Below are 20724 nucleotides of genomic sequence, written 5' to 3'. Positions count from 1 at the left end.
GCCTGATTGGGACTCGATCCTGGGACTCCAGGATCATGCCCTGAGCCAAAGGCAGACGCTCAACCGCTGAGCCACCCAGGCGTCCCCCAAAAAACCCACTTCTAAATAACACATGGGAAAAAAATAATAATAATAAATAATATAAATAAATAACACATAGGTCGAAGAAGACATCTCAAGAGAAATTTTAAAATATTCTGAACTAAGTGAAAATATAACTTATCAAAATTTGATGCAGTGAAAGCACTTAGAAATTTATAGCATTGGATGCATATATTGGAAAAGAAGAAAGATCTAGGGGTTCCTGGGTGGCTCAGTCAGTTAAGTGTCTGCCTTCAGCTCAGATCATGATCCTGGGATCCTGGGGTCCTGGGATCGGGTCCCACATCAGGCTCTCCACAGGGAGCATGATTCTCCCTCTGCCTATGTCTCTGGCTTTCTCTCTGTGTCTCTCATGAGTAAATAAAATCTTTTTAAAAATAAAGTAGAATTCAAAATTAAAAACACAGTACCATTTATATTAGCACCTCTGTCAAAATGAAATACTTAAGTATAAATTGGGGGGGGGAAACAAGATCTATGTAAGGACAACTACAAAACTCTAATGAATGAAATCAAATAAATAAATGGAGAGATATTCCATATTCATGGATAGGAAAGCTCAGAATTGTTAAAATACATGCTCTCCCCACTTTGATCTGCAGATCAGTGCAATCTGAATCAGAATCTCAGCAAGTTATTTTGTGGATATCAAATCCTGATTTAAAAGCTTATAGGGATAGGCAAAATACCCAGAATAATCCACACAACATTGAAGTTAGACCACTGACACTACCCAACTTAAAGATTTAGTATAGAGTTGCAATAACCAAGACAGTACAGTAGTGGCAAAAGAATAGAGGAATAGAACAGAACAGACAGTCCAGAAATAGAACCATATAGATATAGTCAACTGATCTTTGAAAAAAAGAGCCAGGGGCATACAATGGAGAAAAGATAGTCTTTTCAAGAAATAGTGCCAAAACAACTGGACATCTGCATGTAAGAGAGAGAGAGAGAGAGAAGAGAGAAGGAGAAAGAAAGAGAGAAGGAAAGAAGGAGAAAAAGAAAAATCTAGATAGATTATACATCCTTTACAAAAATTATCTAAAAATGGATCACAGACCTAAATGTCAAATACAAACTATAGAAGTCCTAGACTGCAACATAGGGAAAAAAAACCTAGATGACCTTGGGTATGGCAATGACTTTTCTATGCAACACCAAAAGTACAATCCATGAAAGAAGTAATCGATAAGCTGGACTTCATTAAAATTTAAAGCTTCTCCTCTGCAAAAGACAATGTCAGAAGACTGAAAAGACAAGCCCGACTGTGAAAAAAATGTTTGCAAAAGACACAACTAAGAAAGGCCTGTTCACCAAATACACAAAGAACTCTTAAAACTTAACAATAAGATGATGTAGTGAAACGCTGGGACACCTGCACCCCAGTGTTCATAGAAGCAATCTCCACAATAGCCAAACTGTGGAGGGAGCCACGATGTCCTTCGACAGATGAATGGATAAAGAAGATGTGGTCTATGTACACTATGGAATATTACTCAGCCATCAGAGAGGATGTATACCCACCATTTGTTTTGACGTGGATGGAACTAGAGGGTATTATGCTGAGTGAAATAAGTCAATTGAAGAAGGACAATCATAATATGGTTTCACTCAAACGTGGAACATAATAGTGAAAGGGATTGTAAGGGAAAGGAGGAAAACTGAGTGGGGAAAAATTAGAGAGGGAGACAAACCATGAGAGACTCCTAACTCTGGGAAACAAAGGGTCGTGGAAGGGGAGGAGGGTTGGAGGATGGGGTAACTGGGTGATGGGCACTGAAGAGGGCACTTGATGGGATAAGTATAACTGGGTGTTATACTATATGTTGACAAATTAAATTTAAATTTAAAGAAATGTAAAAATAAATAATAAAATTTTTAAAATAATTTAAAAATAATAAAAAAGTTAAGAATGTGAACAATCCAATTAAAAAAAACAAGCCAAAGACCTTAATAAGCATCTCACCAAAAAGATATACAGATGGCAAATAAGCATCCGAAGATACTCAACATATGTCATCAGGAAAATGCAAGTTAAAACAATGACATACCACTACACACCCATCAGAATGGTCAAAGTCCAGAACACTAACAGCACCAAATGCTGGTGAGGATGTGGAGAAAGAGGAGTTCATGTTCATTGCTGGTGGGAATGCCGAATGGTACAGCCACTTGGAAAGACAGCTAGGCAGCTTCTTACCAAGCTAAACATACTCTTACCACACAATCCAGCAGCAGTATTTCCTGGTATTTACCCAAATGAGTTGAAAACTTATGTCCACACAAAAACCTGTATGCAGATATTTATAGCTTTATTCATAATTGCCAAAACTTGGAAGTAGCCAAGATGACCTTCAGTAGGTGAACAGATAACCTGTGGTGCATCCAGACCATGGAATATTATTCAGCACTGAAAAGAAATGAGCTCCCAAGCCCTCAAGACGTGCAGGAAGCTTAAATGCATGCTACCAGGTGAATGAAAAGGCCACATAATGTGTATAATATGTAATTCCAACGACATGAAATTCTGGAAAAATCACAACTATGAAAACCATAAAATTCAATGGTTGCCAGGTGTTGGGTGGGTGAGAGGAGAGGTGGGGTGTGGGTAGGGAGGGATGAATAAGCAAAGCACAGGGGATTTTTTTTTAAGCAATGAAAATACTCTTTATACCATAACGATGGATACGTGTCATTACACATTTGTCCAGACTGGTAGAATGTATGACACCAAGAGCGAATCATAAGGCAAATTGTGGACTTTGGCTGATTATGACCATGTGTCAAAGTAGGTTCAGCAATGGTAACAAACCCCACTGGGGGGCTATGTTGATGATGGGGGAGGCTATGCATATGCGGGCTGAGGGCACAGGGGAAAGGGGAAAGCTCTGTAGCCTTCCCTTCGATTCTTCTGTGAACCTGAAACTATTTTAAAAGTCTTAAATTTTTTTTTCTTTTCATATTATACTTCCCTTAAGGCATTATCTGTTGTGTTCGCTCACTCTGGTGGTCCTTCTAGTTTAGTCTTCATTTCTAAGATAATTTTTTTCTTTTATTTCCAACTCCTTCCCGAGTTCTCACCTCGTTTCTGAGTTTCCTAATTATGACTTACATTGTTCTTTTCGTAGTATCCTTCAGTTCATTTTGAAATAGTAAAATTAATTTTGATCTATTTTGTGAGCACATCTTTCTGCAATATTTTCATTGTAAGGATATTATTCTCTTCCTACTCCTCTTTTTTTCTTATAATAACTTCGTATGGGACTTGATGTTGATTCTTTTCTGTTGGGCATTTTTAATGCGAAATTAGTTTTCCTAAACTATGAAAATGAAACAAGTTAAATTTGTCAAAAGGCTCTAACTTCACAGAGCTCCCTCTTCTGTTGTTTTTGTGAAGTGTTTAAAAAAAAAATGACACATTGCTTTGATATTTCCTGGCTGTTCTTCCCTTCCTTTGAACTGGATCTTTTCCTTGTCCCTACCCTGCCCAATTTTGATTCCATTCCCGGCAATTTCTCCTCAGTGTAGGGCCCTGTGCTAGAAGGCAGTTCTGGTGGGTCAATTTTGAGAGTTCAAAGGGCCAGCACCTTTAATCCCTCCTATTATGAGTTCTTTGCACTTACCAAGTGTTAGAGTGGGCAAAATGCCTTCACCTTCAGCTACTGTTCTCAAATTGGTCCACTGAGTTTTCTAGTGAACCCCAGTTGGTTATGTGGGGTTCTCCTGTTCTCAGACTCAGTCAAGAGCTGTATTGTGGTTTGTTTCTGTCTCCCACACAGATGCCCACCTCATGCAAGTCTTGTGGTTATTACTATTTTGTCCCCAAAGGCTTGCATTTTGAGATTTGTGGTATCTTGTCCCCTAGTTTTGTTGTAAATGTTGTCTATGAATTTTGATTTTGCTACAATCTGTATACATTTATATGTGGGATTATGTAGGCAGTATGCTACTGCCATTAACCACCACCATCTTCCCAGGATCGTTACCATCTTTTAATTCAAGCTCATTTTTGCTATGTTCTTCCTCTTGGTTCCTTCTTTCAGCCTGTTAGAGGAAAACCTTGGCCTCAGTTTGTAAAGAGTCCCTGTATTTTTATAAAGATACATTTGCGTGCTGCGTGTGTGTGTGTGTGTGTGTGTGTGTGTGTCTGGGAGAGATATGTAGAAAGGGGGTCATGCGTGAGTGGAAGTCGCTAATTGGGGGCAGATTGTAAAAAGTTAAAGACACAGTTCCTGCCCTTAGGAGTTTGAAACAGAAGAATCCAACTCAGTGAAGCAGAACTACAACGACTTCGTTTCCCATCACAGCTCTTATTAGCTTGTCATGCCAACTGGGGTAAATCGATGTCTTGAGATTTTAATTTCTCCATTTGTAAAACACGCAGCATATCACTCGCCCTGTCCCATTGTACAGGTTGTAGGAAAGAACGAAAAGAATGGAAGGATATGCAAGCTGGTCACCAGTGACCTACATCCTGGGGGCCGGAGCCATGTGTCCTTCCTCTGTCCCTGCCCCCTCAAAGTCTCTCACGGTACTTGACACATTCTGAGCACTCAGTGTTTGCACCTTGAAAAAAAGTACTAAGAGCCCTAGTATGTGATAATTAACTTTAAAAGTTCCTCAGTCTCATGAATGATGACAAGAGTTAATAGGTCCTTGTTTGGGGTTTGAAAAGGCTAGCCTCAAAAATGACCCTTCACATCGAAGAAATGGCCTTCACATCAAAAGTCAACCATCAGAAGACACGGAAGGGCTGAGTTTTTAAAATGCATTTTTTATTATTCAGCCTTCAGCAGAAATGTCACCTTTCTAAAGCAAGCTGTTATCATGCACTCCCCGTGCCAAACAGGCGCCTCTGAGGAGCAGGATTTTATCTCAACATTTTTAGTGATTTGTGTTTCTCTTTCAAGGAGCTCCATGCCTTAAGGCAGCTGAAACACTAACAGGAAGAAGTTAAGGTTACACAAGGAACAGGCTCCAACCACATAAAACAGGGCTTTCTGCACAACAGGTCCAGGATCGGCATCAAAGCGACAGTAGGTGGTCACCCTGTCCAATAATTCATGTCCTCTCAGAGCAGCTCACTGTTTTCTGGTGGGCTCCTTGGTTGAAACCATATTCTCAAAGAAACTCCATTTTGTGACAGGGCCCCCATTAGCAGGCTCAGCCACATGACAGGCCTAGACGCAGCCAGCACAACTGCCGGCAACGCTTGCCAATAAGCCAGATGCTGCCACATATTGGCATCTGGGTCCTGGAATAGCAACCATGTTCTCAGTCTGGCTAGGGATTCTGACCCTAGCTACGGAAGGAGACAAAGGAAGGAAAGAAAGAGACGGAGCAAGGGGAGGGAGGGCAGACGGTGGAAGAGTCTCTTGGTAATTTCCCTACCATGGATTTAGAGCTTCCGCAACAAAAGGCTCGTTGGAAAGCTGCTACCAATGCTGCAATGGGCGGGAGAGGTAGAGATGGGGAGCATTCTAAGCCCAGCGAGCTATTTTGGCACCTGGGGAGTGGGGGTAGTTGATTCAAAAGGAGACAGCTGCAGCAGGCAGCAACGCTCACCCCTCCTCTGCCACACACCATGATAGCCCACAGTGGAGATAAGCTACTGGATGTAGCTTCAATCTGCAGCACAGGGACAGAGTAGTGGCAACATCAGGATGGCTGTTGCTTTCTGCTTTCTGGGTGCCAGGATTTACCAGCGCCAGGAAGGCCAACTAAATGGTGAGGGCGAGATCCAGACCGGCAGTCTGGAGGAGATCCTTACTCAAGAGAGGAGGAGTGGGGTGTCTGGACCACAGGAGTAGGGGACAGGCAAAAGGACACCCTGTGCCCCACCATGGCTTGTGATGCTGAGGTGAGACCCAGCCTGAGGAAGGCTTCAGGTCCTGCTGGCATCCTGTTAGGTAGAGGTACGGCCCCAGAGGGGGTGGGTTGAACTGAGTGAAGTGTAGGGTTTGAAGCAAGAGCAGAGAGAAGAAGAAGCAGGTGGCAGTTCACCTTTCTCAAAATATCAAGGTCGATGCAGCATCCCCCTTCCTCGTGTCATGTTTGCCAAGAGTTGCTCAGGATCTTACACTTGGAAGACAGGTTTTAGGTGTGAGAGAGTAAGAGACAGACTATTAGGTGGAAAGAGTCTCAGCCTCTGCAGAATCATAAGATTTGGGGAAAGAGCCCCAAAGGGCACTTACCAACAGGAGAATTGATTCTCTCAGGGGCAGGGTGGCCTCTCTGGTCACCACATACTACCCTCCCTGCCCAGAACCACCTCGGCGTGCCCCTCATCACAACCAGCGGGAGTGTGTGGGGAGGGGTGGGCGTTAGTGGGAACCTCTGCCTACTGCTGGAAAAGCTGCACAAAGCATGTCCTGTCGATGGTATCTGCAGCACGTGGAGGCTGAGCGCAGGCACACGAGAGCACAGAGACACAGGCAACTGCCGTCACCTACGGAAAATGCAAAATTATCTAAACATTCTGCAGATGCTTGGGAGAAGTCAAATACCTGTTTGGCCAAAATAGACTTTATTAATAATCTCATCTCACAATCTTGGTACCTTATAAACAACAGAGCCTAAATTAGAAGTGAAGAGTAAGAAGACAGTGGGTCACCCACATCCACCCACCCACACATACACACACTTAACCTTCAGGGAACATCTAGGACCTCTCACTTCACTCCCGTAAAGCTTGATGCCCATATTCAAAAGATAAAACTGAGCCTACCGAGAAAGCACCCTGGGTGAGACCCTCAGTTCTAAAGAGAATACTTTCTATTCTCTTTACACTTCAGAATCCAATGAGAACATTCTGGTGTCTTTCCCAAACTTGGTTTAGCATTTTTACATTCAGATTTTGGACAATGCAGGGTCTAAGCACAGGCCTTCACTGTGGCTCTGTTTTAAGAAGGACAAATAACCCAACGGTATACAACAAATAATGGGAAGAATTGTAATTATAATTTGGTGTTTATTCTATTATTATTCTATTCTAAAGGGATTCGAGATAACAGAGCTATCTGTAAGGGGTGGGTTATTTGAATTCAGATAACCAAGAATTGGTTAAGAACTGAATCACTCCCCACCCCCACCCCCCCCTTTTCTTTATGCAATTAGCTATTCCCCCTGCCATTTCCCTTCCTCCTTGTCCTCACTTATGCTGCTGATTCCCATTGATGGGAAGCCTCCCTGGATCAGCCTCCTGGGAAATACTCTAAGTGTTGGGCACTGTCTTCAAACTCAAAACACATATCACGGGATCCCTGGGTGGCGCAGCGGTTTGGCGCCTGCCTTTGGCCCAGGGCGCGATCCTGGAGACCCGGGATCAAATCCCACGTCGGGCTCCCGGTGCATGGAGCCTGCCTCTCCCTCTGCCTGTGTCTCTGCCTCTCTCTCTCTGTGTGTGACTATCATAAATAAATAAAAAATTTAAAAAAAAAAAAAAAACCACATATCACAAGGAGGATTACATATGGTCATCATACAAGGCAGGGGCAATAAGCTTTCATTAAACTAAGCCAGTGGTTCACCAATTTAATCAGGCATCAGAATCACCTGGAAGAGCTTGTTAAAACAGATTCTGTTCCGGCCCCCAGAGTTCTGATTCAGTAGATCTGGGATAGGGCCTGAGAATCTGCATTTCTAACAAGTTCCCAGGTGATGCTAACATTGATGGTCCGGGGATCGCTTTTTCCTTCATTTTGCTGAAACCTTTTAATTTTTAGGAAATAATTTCAAGCTTAAAGAAAAGTTGCAAGAAAGTAAAAATCACCCTATTTTCTTGACCCAGATTGGGACCAGTTTTTGAGAACCAGTTTTTGAGTGGAGCTAAATGTGTGTCAGAGGTCGGGGACAGAGCAATCACCTGGCAGGATGTAATGCCTTCTAAGAGCAAGAGTGGAACACTATCCAAATAGAAGGCAAACCAACTTTTTAAAAGCAAAGGGTGGGAAGGAGTGACACAAAATGATAAAAGAAAGTGAGTTGGGACCTGGGGGTTTTTAAGCTCTGAATAGTAAGTATCATTATCAACCAATGGGGAGAGTGTATAAGCTCCCCTGGTCTGTCTCTCTGGTGATTCCTTGGGGGTGATTTTAAAAACAACAAATCCATAATCTCCTGGTATAAACTGGCTTCAAGAAAAAAGGAAAGCAATTATTTGATAGGGAAACTCTACTCTATACACAAGAGACATGGACAAGAAGACGATTATGTATCCCCTCCTTTGTTTTCTACCCCCTTAATTCAGGACTTTATCTCTTGCCTGAATTTCTGCAATAACTCCTAACTGAGCTCTCTGCCTCTAACCGTTCTTTCTCCAATTTATTCTCCATTCTAACCCTAAAATTATCTTTTCAACAGCAGGTTGCAATAATGTCAGCTAAGAACCTTCACTAGTTCCCTACAACCTAGAAAATGAAATCCAAATGTCTCAGCATGGCATTTAATCTGGCCCCAACCTACCTTTCAAATTCCCGTACCTACAAACCAGCCCAAACAATAGGCACAGCTTTCCATTTCCCCATCTCCATGTTCTTTGTATACAATTGTGGGTGGCTTTTTTTTTTTTTTGTTCCCCTGGAATTCTCCCTTTTCCCCAAACAAAATCTTTAAAAAAAAAAATCTCTATGTTTAAAAATACTATTCAAACTTCAGGCTACTGCTCCAATACAAGAAGCTTTCCTGCAGTTCTTCAGATCTCTGTGTGCTCGCCATACTCTATTTGTACCCTATAACACTTACAACATTCTGCCCTACTTATTATTTATGCTTTCTTTCCCCTGGGTTTTTACAAGGTCCTTGAAGATAGGCACCATGTCTTTTGTTCAGTGACCAGAGAAGTCCAGAACAGGGAAGAAGGGTAGATGAAGAGGAGATGAAGAGAGGAAAGGAAGAAATGAGCAAACAGTAGGAGGTCGTGGTGAGGGGGAAAAACTCAGTTTTAAAGTTTTCTTAGTCATTCAGAATCTTTTTGCTGAAGACAGATTCCTCAAATATTTATAACACATTTTCTTTCCAGGACAGTCCCAAGAGACTGAATAGTTATCCGAGTTTTCTTTTGTTTTGCCAACACTACACTCCCTTCTCTTCTTGTTTTCTGTCACCGGTGAGTCAATCATGTGTATCTCCCACGTGAAAAAGGCAACATCACACTGCAATCATCACTGCAAGAGATTTGAATCCCTTTACACTTCTCACATCCCCTTTGACATTTGCTTTTTCTGCTGGGGTTGGTCAAACTCCTGCCTCGTGGATTAGCTTTTTTAGGAGGAATTTGATCAACCCCAGGAGGGTTATCTTTTTGATATGAAATTTCTTTGGGGTTTACAAAAACAGGATAGCAGCAACTCTTAAGTGTGATGAGAGCTGGTTCATTTGTCATTCTTTTTCACAACATTCAGTAGGAGGTATTCCTGCCCAAAAGAAATCATAGGAGCTCTTTGCAGACACTCATGGCCTCTTCCTTTACTGTCAGCCATACCAGCTGTCTTCCACGAGGAGATGGAGATAGGACAGACTCTGATAAGCTTGTCACTTAATCCTTTTCCAAAAAGGCAGTTCACGGATCTCTTCTCCTGGAAGAGTAGCAAGAGTTTCAGTTTCTGCCTACCTCTTCCTGGGAGAAGAACAAAGCATTGCCCTTTAAATCGAGCTCAACAAAGCAGGCTCTTTATTGCTCCAGACAACTGTCAGCACGCCTGACAAGTGCCCTGCTTCATTTCTGTAGACCACCTCCTTCGAGTTACTTTCTCTCCCACATCTCCACAAATTTTCCTGCCTCTCCTTCTCCCTGAGGTGAGATACCTGGATCCAGGGGGAAGAAGTCATGTGGTAGGGACAAAAAATGCAAAGCCATGCCATCTGACTATATGTCACCACTATTGTACATCTTCCCAAAGAGGAAGCTTACTCTTCAGCTTCCTATTTACTGTCCTTGAGAAAGTAAGTGATGACAGGTCACAAAAACCTGTAGGACTTTGCTTCCCATTTCCCTGCTGCGATTATGTTTACAACTTTATGTAAGAAAGAGCTGACTTCACAGCTTTTGCCATTCAGGAACCCTTCAACATAAGGACTTAATATGAAATCCTTCAAATGAGCTGAGTAGACATCAAATACTCAAAAGTCCAAATTACCTAGACTGGTAGAGGTTAATGTTCTGCATTAAATGGAAACAGAAAGTATCAATTTTGTACTCTGATTATGCCTGCCAAAGAACTGAGTCAAATAAACACATAACATATGATAGATAAGGGCAAGGGGGTAGAAATACCACCACAGTTGTTGAGAAAGGTCTAAGAAGTGAGCAAATGTAGGTGTGTCCTAACCTCTTTTCACCTCTCTGTGCTTCTATCTGGACCTTCAACTCTCCTCTTCAGTGTAGAGCTGACTGAGAAATAACCTTTTAATATTTCATTCTATTTATAATTTTTATAGCCACATAACCAAGGGCTATGCTGCTGAGCGGGTACATGGCAACAACCCAAGGATCTGGCATTACTAGAAAAAAAAATTGTAAGAAAGCAGTTAAGAACCAATTTAAGATTTTCACTAGCCTTGTCTTCCTACAATGTTAGTTTATCAAATTAGTTCACTCTGAGAAACAGAAAGTCCATCATATACTATGGAGCTTAGAACTCACCTACTACTTCATTCTATAGGAGAGGGAATAGATCTAGAATATTGTTATTTGATTAAGGTAAAATGTAGTTACTCACAGAGCTAGGACCAGGCCACCACTCTAAGACTTTCTATTATTTTCCACAACCCTCAAAGAGCGAGCTTGAAATGCCAGTCTTCACTGTATCCAGAGCTTTAGCTATGCTAAAGGCTAAATCAACTATTCTTAAGAAGAAAAATGATCCAGCTTATGCCTTGGCCTTTGCTATAAAGCATTACCCTAAGTGAGCCCAATAAAGATGCTGTAAGGGGTCCCTTGCAAAAGCAAAACGCCTTTCAGTACTATAGTCAGATTTCTTTCTGCTTGGACTCAGAATTACATGAAACTTGAATTCAATGAAGGCTCACTATGTATGGGGTCCTAACATAGTGTTTCTGGCCATAGCATAATTATTATTATTTATAAATTTTATACTCTTCAGTACATGTATTACATGAAAGAAAAACTCGATCACAGTTGACAACAACTGAAATAAGACAGGACAGAAAAAACTTGAGGGTCAAAACACAACAGAAATTGTAGGTGTTTTAAAATGTTTAAAAGGCAGGTTTAAATATGTTATTAAGAGTTCAGTTACTATAAGCAATAAGTTGAAAATTTCTATGTCTCAAAAAGTCTTAACTCATGTAATGCTTAAATTAAAACTCATGTAATGCTTACTCTTAGGGAGTTTAAGTGTTTCTGTGAAACAGAAATAGTAGACTTTCACATCCTTTTGTTAAGATAGATGGCATTATACCACCATGTTACTGACCACCTGGTGGAAAAGCTCCCTTACAAAGAGCACCATAAAAGAACAGTCAATGACATTGGTACTTCCTATAAAAATATAAAATCACATGAGAGTAGGGACTTGAACAGATGTTTATACATCCACGTTCATAACTGCCAAAAGGTAGGAAACACCCCAAAGTCCAGTGAGAGATAAATGGCTAAACAAAATGTGGTCTCTACATACAGTGGAATATTAGTCAACCTTTAAAAAGGAATGAAATTCTGACATATGCTATAATATGGATGAACCCTGAAAACATTATGCTAAGTGAAATAAGCCAGACACAAAAGGACAAATATTATAGGATTCCACTTACATAAGAAACATAGGAGAGTCAAATTCATAGAGACAGAAAATAGAATAGTGCTTACTATGGGCTGGGGGGAAGGGGAATGGGAAGTTAATGTTTAATGGGTATAGAGTTTCAGTTTGGAATAACAAAAAGGTTTTGAGGTGTACAGTGGTGATGGTTCAATAAAAATGGGAAAGTACTTAATGCCACTATATACTTAAAAGTGGTTAAAATGGTCAATTTTATGTTATGTATGTTTTACTTCAATAAAAAAATCAAATGAAAAATGCGAAGTGGCAAGTTCTGTTTTGACTCATAGGACCCATGCTCAAAAAAATAAAAATTAAAAACAAAACAGCAGTATCACTCAGAGCATTAGAAATACTAATATTTTAATATACTTACACATCATCAAATGAAAACAGACTTGGGTTCATCATCCCAAAGCCACATCCTATGTGTTTATTACTATAATAATTCGTGTCCACCATGATTGCAAATGATGTATTTACATTAAGTTCCAACCAAATAGAAAGAGGGAACTGAAGCAATGGAACTCTGTCAACACATTGACACAGCAGCCATCTGTTGACATTACTGTCCTGAATCCAAGAAACCAAAATCATGTGGCAGGGCTGGGAGCTTCACCTTAGATGTGAAGGCCCAGTTTCATGTCATAGGGCACTTCTGGAAGGAAGCTCTGCAGTGGCTAGCTCTAAGCACTTGCAGATTTCCTACTGGTCCTACACAGGAAGTCATTCTTTAGTCTCACCTGCACGAGTTCCTGTTATGAGGCCAGGGGGCTGGTGAGTTGAAATCCAGTTCCAGGGAGTGATGTCATCTTGATTGAGCTTTGATCCTGGTGACCTGCTCCCCATCCTGGTGTTGTTGCAGTCCTCCATCTGAGGTTCAGGTTATAAGGGAACCAGAAGGAAAAAGGGGAAGTAGGAAAATAGAAAGAGAAAAAATGCTTGCACATTTCCTTTGTTTCACTAAAGCATTTTCGGCTCCCATTTACTTTGATGGGAAGACCTAGCTGATGGCAGATGGAAGCTGTAAAGATGCTCTTGGAGTAGGAATGGGCTTTCACATAGATCTCAAAAACTTGAAGGATTAAAATATATGGAAAATGTTCATTTTTTCTGATGGCTCCTGACTCCAAAAAAGTGACTTACTCTTTTTTCTTTGGATAAAGTTTAAAAAACAGACATTAATGCTTTAAAAACATTTGTAAATTGTTATAAACAAGGCACAAATGCAAGAGCTATCTTGGCAGCATACAGAAATAACAAACAAACGTTTGGAGATGTGTAAAAACTCATATTCTTTCTACATAATGTCAAGTAGATTAGGAGGTCAAATCTGGAAATCCCATCACTAAGTATAAAATAGGATTGCCATTCAATTCCACTTAGATGAGAACCTTCGGTTCTTATTATACCAAACCAAAAACCTAAGATGAAGTCAAGTATAAGAAACAGCAGAAACTGCTAACATTCCAAGGTGAAAGGCCATTCTAAAACAAAGCAAAACAAAAAACTTAAGCAATTAAATGAAGCTGAGATTTCAATTTTTATCATGTTTATTTTATAGTCATGATTTCTTAGTCCTTATTAAGTTGATACAATCTGGGGAAATAAATACTCCCTTCCCTTTTTGTTGCATATGTACTTACAAAGGAAGGGGGAAGAAGATATGAGAGAATAGGCAATGGGTGTAGGGAGCAGAAAGATGAACTTGAAGAGAGACAGGGAGTGTTTATATGAACCTTCCGTAGCAGTACCAACCAACAAAGTAGAGGAAATTGGCAACGTGTTTTCTTCTCACGTGGACCTCTGAAAGTATGAATCAACATGGAACCACATTCAGCATACATCAATTACATAGCATTGTGGTACATGTTTTCTATCAGACATGATGTATATATTTTTTTCTCACTTTTTAAGCTCCAAAGATGACACGATTCATGAAGCACTTTTAGTGTATTATTCAGTAAATATTAATTATGATCATATAAACTAATCTTGCTTAGATGAAAGCACTATTAGCTGCCATGTAAAGGTCCTCCTTTCAAGTATCACTTAAATGTACAATTGGAGCTTTCAGAGGAAGTTCTTGAAACCCTCTTTCAGTTGGGTTTACAACTCATGTGCAACACTAAATGCGGATAAGATAAAGATCACCCCTTATTTAAAGGTTTGCACAGAAACACCCCTTGCAAATGTAGCCAATATCTTGTCCAGAGAATAGTGGTAAAGGAACTGTTCTCTTTCAGCCTTTTTCTTTCCACATTTTGTCTAAAGGTCTTTATCCCAATGTCTCGGTGCTCCATCGGTGAGTGTGAGGCAGGGCTGCCTCTGTGCCGGAGATGCCTGTCCCCGAGAAGATCGGAACGTGTGCAGATAACCCCATCTTATGCTCATCTCATCAGTTCTGCCCAATCCACAGGGTTAAAAAATGGGTGAGATTTGATATCTTCAACACCAGCAACTCCAGCACCAAGACGCTCCACAGGGTTGAACTGTAAGAGCTAAAAAGAAAGGATTTAGTAAGTAACAGGAATCCAAGTGATGAATCAAGGGAAATCAAAAATATATGAAAGGAAAGAACTGCTCGATTCAACCCTAGTGACAATGGATTTGATTAATAACCAACTGATGAGATGACCTTGAAAAGGGAGCTGTGGGGTGGTGGGGGTATCAGAGTTCATGGCTTTTCAACTGATTTGAAACATGACCTTGAGCAATTCACTTCGGTTCTCTCAAACTCATAGTGTAATAGGACAGTTATACCTATCCATTTCCTGTTCCAAAGCACATCATGACGTTAATTAGATATTGTGCCCAAATCTGAGAGATCCAGTTACTCCTTCATGGGTGTGCTGAAATAATGTGTCTTGAGATGTTCATGCATCCTCAAATTTTGTTTTTAACAGCTTTACTGAGGGGTAATTTATATAGCATAAAATCCATCTGTTTTAAGTATACAATTCAGTATTCTTAGTAAATTTTAAAAGTTGTGAAACCATCACACAATCCAGTCTCAGAACACTTTGATCACCCTAAAAAGTTTGCTCATGCAGTTGGTGTTAATCCTCACTTCCATCCCCAGCCCTAGGCACACACTGATCTGCTTGTTAGTCTCTGTAAAATGTGACCTTTCTGGATATTTCATGTAAATGGACTCATAAAACATGTTGCCTTTTGTAGTTGCCCTCTTTTACTTAGCACAATGTTTTTCAGATTCATCCATGTTATAGCAGGTATCAGCAGCCTGTTACCTTCTATTTCTGAATAGCATTCCATTTGTTGGATATAAAATATTTTGTTAATCTATTCACCAGTTAATAGACATGTAGCGGGCACTGAGGGGGGCACTTGACAGGATGAGCACTGGATATTATACTATATGCCGGCAAATCGAATTTCAATTAAAAAATATACAAAAAAATAAATTAAAAAAATAGACATGTAGATTTTCCAGGTTGAGGCTACAATGAGTAATATTGCTATTAACATTCACATATATGTCTTTGTGTAAGCATATGCCTTCATTTCTCTCACGGACATTCCTGGAAGTAAACTGCTGGGTCATGTGGCAAATTTATGTTTAGCTTTTTAGGAAACTGCCAAACCTTTCTAAAGTAGCTGTACCATTTTACATTCCCACCAGCAATCTAGGAGAGGTTCCAGTCTTTCTACATCCTCACCAATACTTAATACTGTCCGTCTTTTGATCACAGCCCTTTTAGTGGGTTTTAGTGGCATCGTACTATGATTTTAATTTGTATTCTCTAGTGAGTAATAATGGTGAGTATCTTTTCATGGCTTTCTAATCCATTCATATAGCTTCCATAGTGAATCTTTGCCCATTTTTATACTGAATTGTTTACTTATCGAGTTATAGGAGTTTTGGTGGGTTTTTTTAGACTTTAAGTAATCCCCCACACCCAATGTGGGGCTTGAATTTACAACCCAGAGATCAAGAGTCATATGTTCTATCAACCTAGCCAGCCAGCAGCCCTGATAAGAGTTCTTTATACATTCTGAATACAAGCCCCTATTAGTTACATGATTTGAAATATTTTCTCCCACTCTGGGGCTTATCTTTTCATTTTTCTTACTGATATCTTCTTAAGTATAAAAGTTTTTATTTTATTTTTATTTTATTTTATAAAAGCCCACATTATCAATTGTTTTCTTTTATGGATGTTTTTGAAGTCATATCTAACAACTCTTTGCCTAACCTGTCATGAAGATTTTCTCCTATGGTTTCTTCTATAATTTTTAATCTCCCATCTATATAAGTCTATGAGCTATTTTGAGTTAATTTTAGGATATGGTATGAAGTAAGGGTCTTTAGTTCATTTCAGTTTTAGCATGTGACTTATTTGATTTTCCCAACACCATCTGCTGAAAAGACTGTTTTTTCACCATCAAATTCTCTCGGCACCTTTCTTGAAAATCAACTGACCATAAATGTAAGGGTTTATTTCTGGATACTCAATTCCAGTCCACTGATCTATATGCCTATCTTTGTTCTAATAACACCATAATTTTCTAATTTCCTAAGGTGCAAGGTGAGATTTTCATTTGAGACCTTTCTATTCTCATATAGGTGTTTTTAAGCCATAAATTTTCTGTTATAGGTGTTTATATGCCATAAATTTTCCTCAGGAACTGATTTAGCTACATCTGATAAATTCTGATATATTCTGTGTTTTCATTCTATTAAAAACACTTTCTAGCTTCTTTTGAGATTTGTTTGACATACAGGCTATGTAGAAACATGTTTAATTTCAAAATATTTGTGGACTTGCCAGATCGCTTTCTGATTTCTAATTAAATTGTTATATAATCAGAGTATGTTGTATGATTTCAATCTGTTTAAACACTGAAGCTTGTTTTGTGGTATAGCATACGATCTTAGAGAATGTTCCTTATATACATAAGGATAAGAATGTATTCTGCAATCATTGTTCCATATATGTCAGAGACATTGGATATTGTTGAAGTCTTCTTAATATCCTTGTTGATTTTCTATTATTTATCAAGAATGGGGTGCTGAAGCCTCCATTTATTTATTAATACTGGATTGTCTTTTTTCCCTTCAATTCAGTCAGATTTTGCATCATACATATACAGGCTGTTATTAGAGCATATACATTTATTGTTATATCTTTGTATGTACTGACCTTTTATCACTGAAATATCTTAGCCGCTCGTAAGTCTCTAGGCTTCACATCTATTTTGTTAGGATTTTTTTTTTATATTTATTTACTTAATTCATGAGAGACACAGAGAGAGAAGCAGAGACATAGGCAGAGGGAGAAGCAGGCTCCCCATGGGGAGCCCAATGCGGGAATCTATCCCAGGACCCAGGGATCATGACCTGAGCCAAAGGCAGATGCTCAACCACTGAGGCACCCAAGTGCCCCTTGTCAGGAATTTAATATAGCCACTTCAGCTCTCTTATGGTTACCATCTGCATGATTGATATTTTCCCATTCTTTTCCTTTCAACCTATTTGCATCTTTGAATTTAAGGTGTGTCTTAGATAACTGAATCTTTTTTACCCTATTTAATATTAACTGCTTTTTGTTTGGCATGTTTAGACATCCATGTTGAATTGTAATTATTGATGTGGTGGGTTTAAATTTGCCATTTTCTACTTGTTTTCCACCTCTATTGTTTTTTTTGTTGTTGTTGTTATTGTTCTTCTATGGCCTTCTTTTGTGTCAATACTTTTTAATACACTACTTTAGTTTCTCTATTGATTTTTATTGTTTTTTTAGTGGTCACTGTAAGGATTACAATAGCATCTTAATTTATCATAATCTACGAGGTATGTGGGTGGCTCAGTCAGTTAAGCATCTGACTCTTGATTTCAACTCAGGTCATGATCTCAGGGTTATGGGATAGAGACCCACGTTAGGCTCTGTGCTGGGCATGGAGCCTGCTTGGGGTTCTCTTTCTCCTTCTGCCCCTGTCCCCATCCCCTTCTCTAAAAAATCAATAAAATTTATCAAAATCCACTTCAGATTAATATTAATTTAATTCCAGTGAAATGTAGAAACCGCTCCACTATAGCTCTGTATCTTCTGCCATCTATTATTGTCATATATGTAATATATTTGTATGTTATAAACTCAACAGCATGTTATAATTACTGTTTCACACAATCCTATGTCTTTTAAAAGAAGTTGAGAAAAAAAAATGAGGGGGAAAAATCTTTTGCATTACTTATATTTTTTATTATTTTTTAAATTTATTTTTTTAAATTTTTTTATTGGAGTTCAATTTGCCAACATATAGCATAATACCCAGTGCTCATCCTACCAAGTGCCTCCCTCAGTGCCCATCACCCAGTCACCCCAATCCCCCGCCCACCTCCCCTTCCACCACCTCTTGTTCATTTCCCAGAGTTAGGTGTCTTTCATGTTTTGTCACCCTCACTGATATTTTCACTTATTTTATCTCCTTTCCCTTTATTCCCTTTCACTAATTTTTATATTCCCCAAATGAATGAGACCATATAATGTTTGTCCTTTTCCGACTGACTTATTTCACTCAGCATAAAGAAGATGTGGTATTGGTATACAATGGAATATTACTCAGCCATTAGAAACAACAAATACCCACCATTTGCTTCGACGTCGATGGACCTGGAAGGTATTATGCTGAGTGCATTACTTATATTTTACCATTCCAGTACTCTTCATTTTCTCCTACAGACTCAAGTTACTAAGTGGATGGTATCATTTCCTTTCAGCCTGAATTCCTGTATATTTCTTGTAAGGCAAATCTAGCAATGAATTCTCTCACTCTTTATTCAGGAATTTATTTCATCTTCATTTTTGAAGGATAATTTTGCTGGATATAGAATTCTTGGTTGATAGTTCACTTTAGAATTCTTGGTTGATAGTTAACTTCCTTTCAGCACTTTGACCATGTCATTTCACTGTCTTCTGTCTTCCATTGATTTTATCATCATCATCATCATCATCATCATCATCATCATTATTGAAGTACAGTTTCAGGTGTACAACTAATGATTCAACAATTTGTACTTTACTCAGCACTTTCCACAGTACATGTAGTCACCATTTGTCACTATACAATATTATTACAATATTACTGATTACATTCCCTACTCAGTAATTTTCATCTTCATGATGTATTTATTTTATAACTGGAAGTGTGTACTGTCTTCCATCATTTTTGATGAAAAGTCAGATATTAAGATTTCCTTGTATAAAGTGAGTGGGTTTTGTTTTGTTTTGTTTTTTGCTGCTTTCAAGATTGTCCTCTTTGTTTTTGTCTTTCAATAATTTGACTAGGTGTATTTTCCTAATTAAGGTCCATTGTGCTTCTTGGATGCTATCAATATTTGTCATCATATTTGAGGTATTTTTAGCCATTATTTTTTAAAATACTTTTTCCTCCCCTGTTCTCTTTCCTCTCCTTCCTGGTACATTTGATGTTATCTCATAGATTTGTGTAGCCTTGTTCATTTTTTAAAAAATTTTTTTGCCTTTTATTCAGATTTGATCATTTCTATCATTCTATCTTCAAGTTCATTGATTCCTCTCGCACCTATCTCAAAATAGCTGCTGAGATGCTCTAAAGCAATTTCCTCCTAATAAATGCTTCACTTCAATTACTGTATTTTTCAACTTGAGAATTTCTATTTTTTAATATAATTTATACTTCCTTATTGAGAATTTCTACTTGTTGATTCATTATTGTCATACTTTCCTTTAATTCTTTAAACATGGTTTCCTTTAGTTCTTTGAACATATTTATAATAACCACTTTAAAGTCTGTTAAATTCAACCTGGGGACATTCAGAGTTAATTTCTACTGACTGCTTTATGAGTCATACTTTTTGTTTCTGTGTATATCATATAATATTTGCTGAAAATGGGACATTTTGGATGCTATATTTTAGCAACTCTAGCTCCCAACTTTTTTCCCAAGAAGACCATTATCATTGCTATTGGTTGGTTTGTTTTTTGTTTGGTAACTTCTTTCAGCTAGATCTGTAAGTCTGCTCCTTCCATCACTTTGTAGTAATCAGCTGTTGCTATCTCTGCTCATTCTTTTTTTGTTTTTATTTTTGAGCTTCACTTCCTAGGGACCATCCTGTGTGTGTACAACTTAGTGGTCAATCTGTGATTGAAAAGAAGTTACAATACACCTCTGCCCCTAAAGCTTCTGTCCTCTGCCAAAGTGAAGGAGAACACATTAAAAATTTAGGTCACTTACAAATCTCCCCTGGTTTTTACTTTCATTTCAACTTGGGATATTTCCCTTTTCCTATATGCATGCACAAAACCTCAGGGTTGGTTCTCGTGGCCTGCTTCAATATGGAAGAAACTTCACACCTGACCAAGCAAAGAAAAGAGACTGGGAGCAGTCCAAGCAAAATTGCCACAGACTACCACTCTTCATTCCCAAAGTTTGGCTGTTTTTCAAGTATAAATACTTTACAGATTGTTGCATCCCTTTGATCAATTTCCAGCCACTGAGATGGTTGTTTTTGCCAATTCTGTCCAATGTTATAACTTCCTTTCTCAAGAAAGAATTTGCCAACTCCCTCATATGGCTATAGCCATTCAAATTTGAGAATATTCCTATAGTAAGTAACTTTTTCCACAGGATTTAGCCAACTGCAACTGAAAGATTTAAATGATTTATTTACATTAATGTTTCTATACATTTAGGAAATCCCACTATTCAAATTCAACCAAAACTTCTGTTTCTTCTCTTTTTACCTTTATTTCTATTTTTTCTTTCATTCACTATTCATTAATTCAATTATTTATATGAAAGATATCAACTGATTTCCTATTGTGTGTCAGTCCACTAC

General features: G+C 38.8%; 1 protein-coding gene across 10 annotated transcripts in view; it reads right to left on the bottom strand.

Annotated features, from left to right (window-relative positions):
* Nucleotides 1-13417: 13417 nt before the first annotated feature.
* The window catches only part of RPS6KC1 (ribosomal protein S6 kinase C1), a 177545-nt gene continuing 170238 nt past the window's right edge, over nt 13418-20724 (bottom strand). For all 10 annotated transcript variants that reach the window (XM_025429900.3, XM_025429903.3, XM_025429904.3 and 7 more), the window contains one exon: nt 13418-14383. In XM_025429900.3, the coding sequence (XP_025285685.1) occupies nt 14273-14383 (111 nt within the window). In that variant the 3' untranslated portion in view covers nt 13418-14272. The remainder of the gene's footprint in view (nt 14384-20724) is intronic.

Source organism: Canis lupus, chromosome 7 (assembly GCF_003254725.2).
Source record: "Canis lupus dingo isolate Sandy chromosome 7, ASM325472v2, whole genome shotgun sequence".
Taxonomy (NCBI): domain Eukaryota; kingdom Metazoa; phylum Chordata; class Mammalia; order Carnivora; family Canidae; genus Canis; species Canis lupus.
This window is presented reverse-complemented; position numbering and strand designations above follow the sequence as displayed.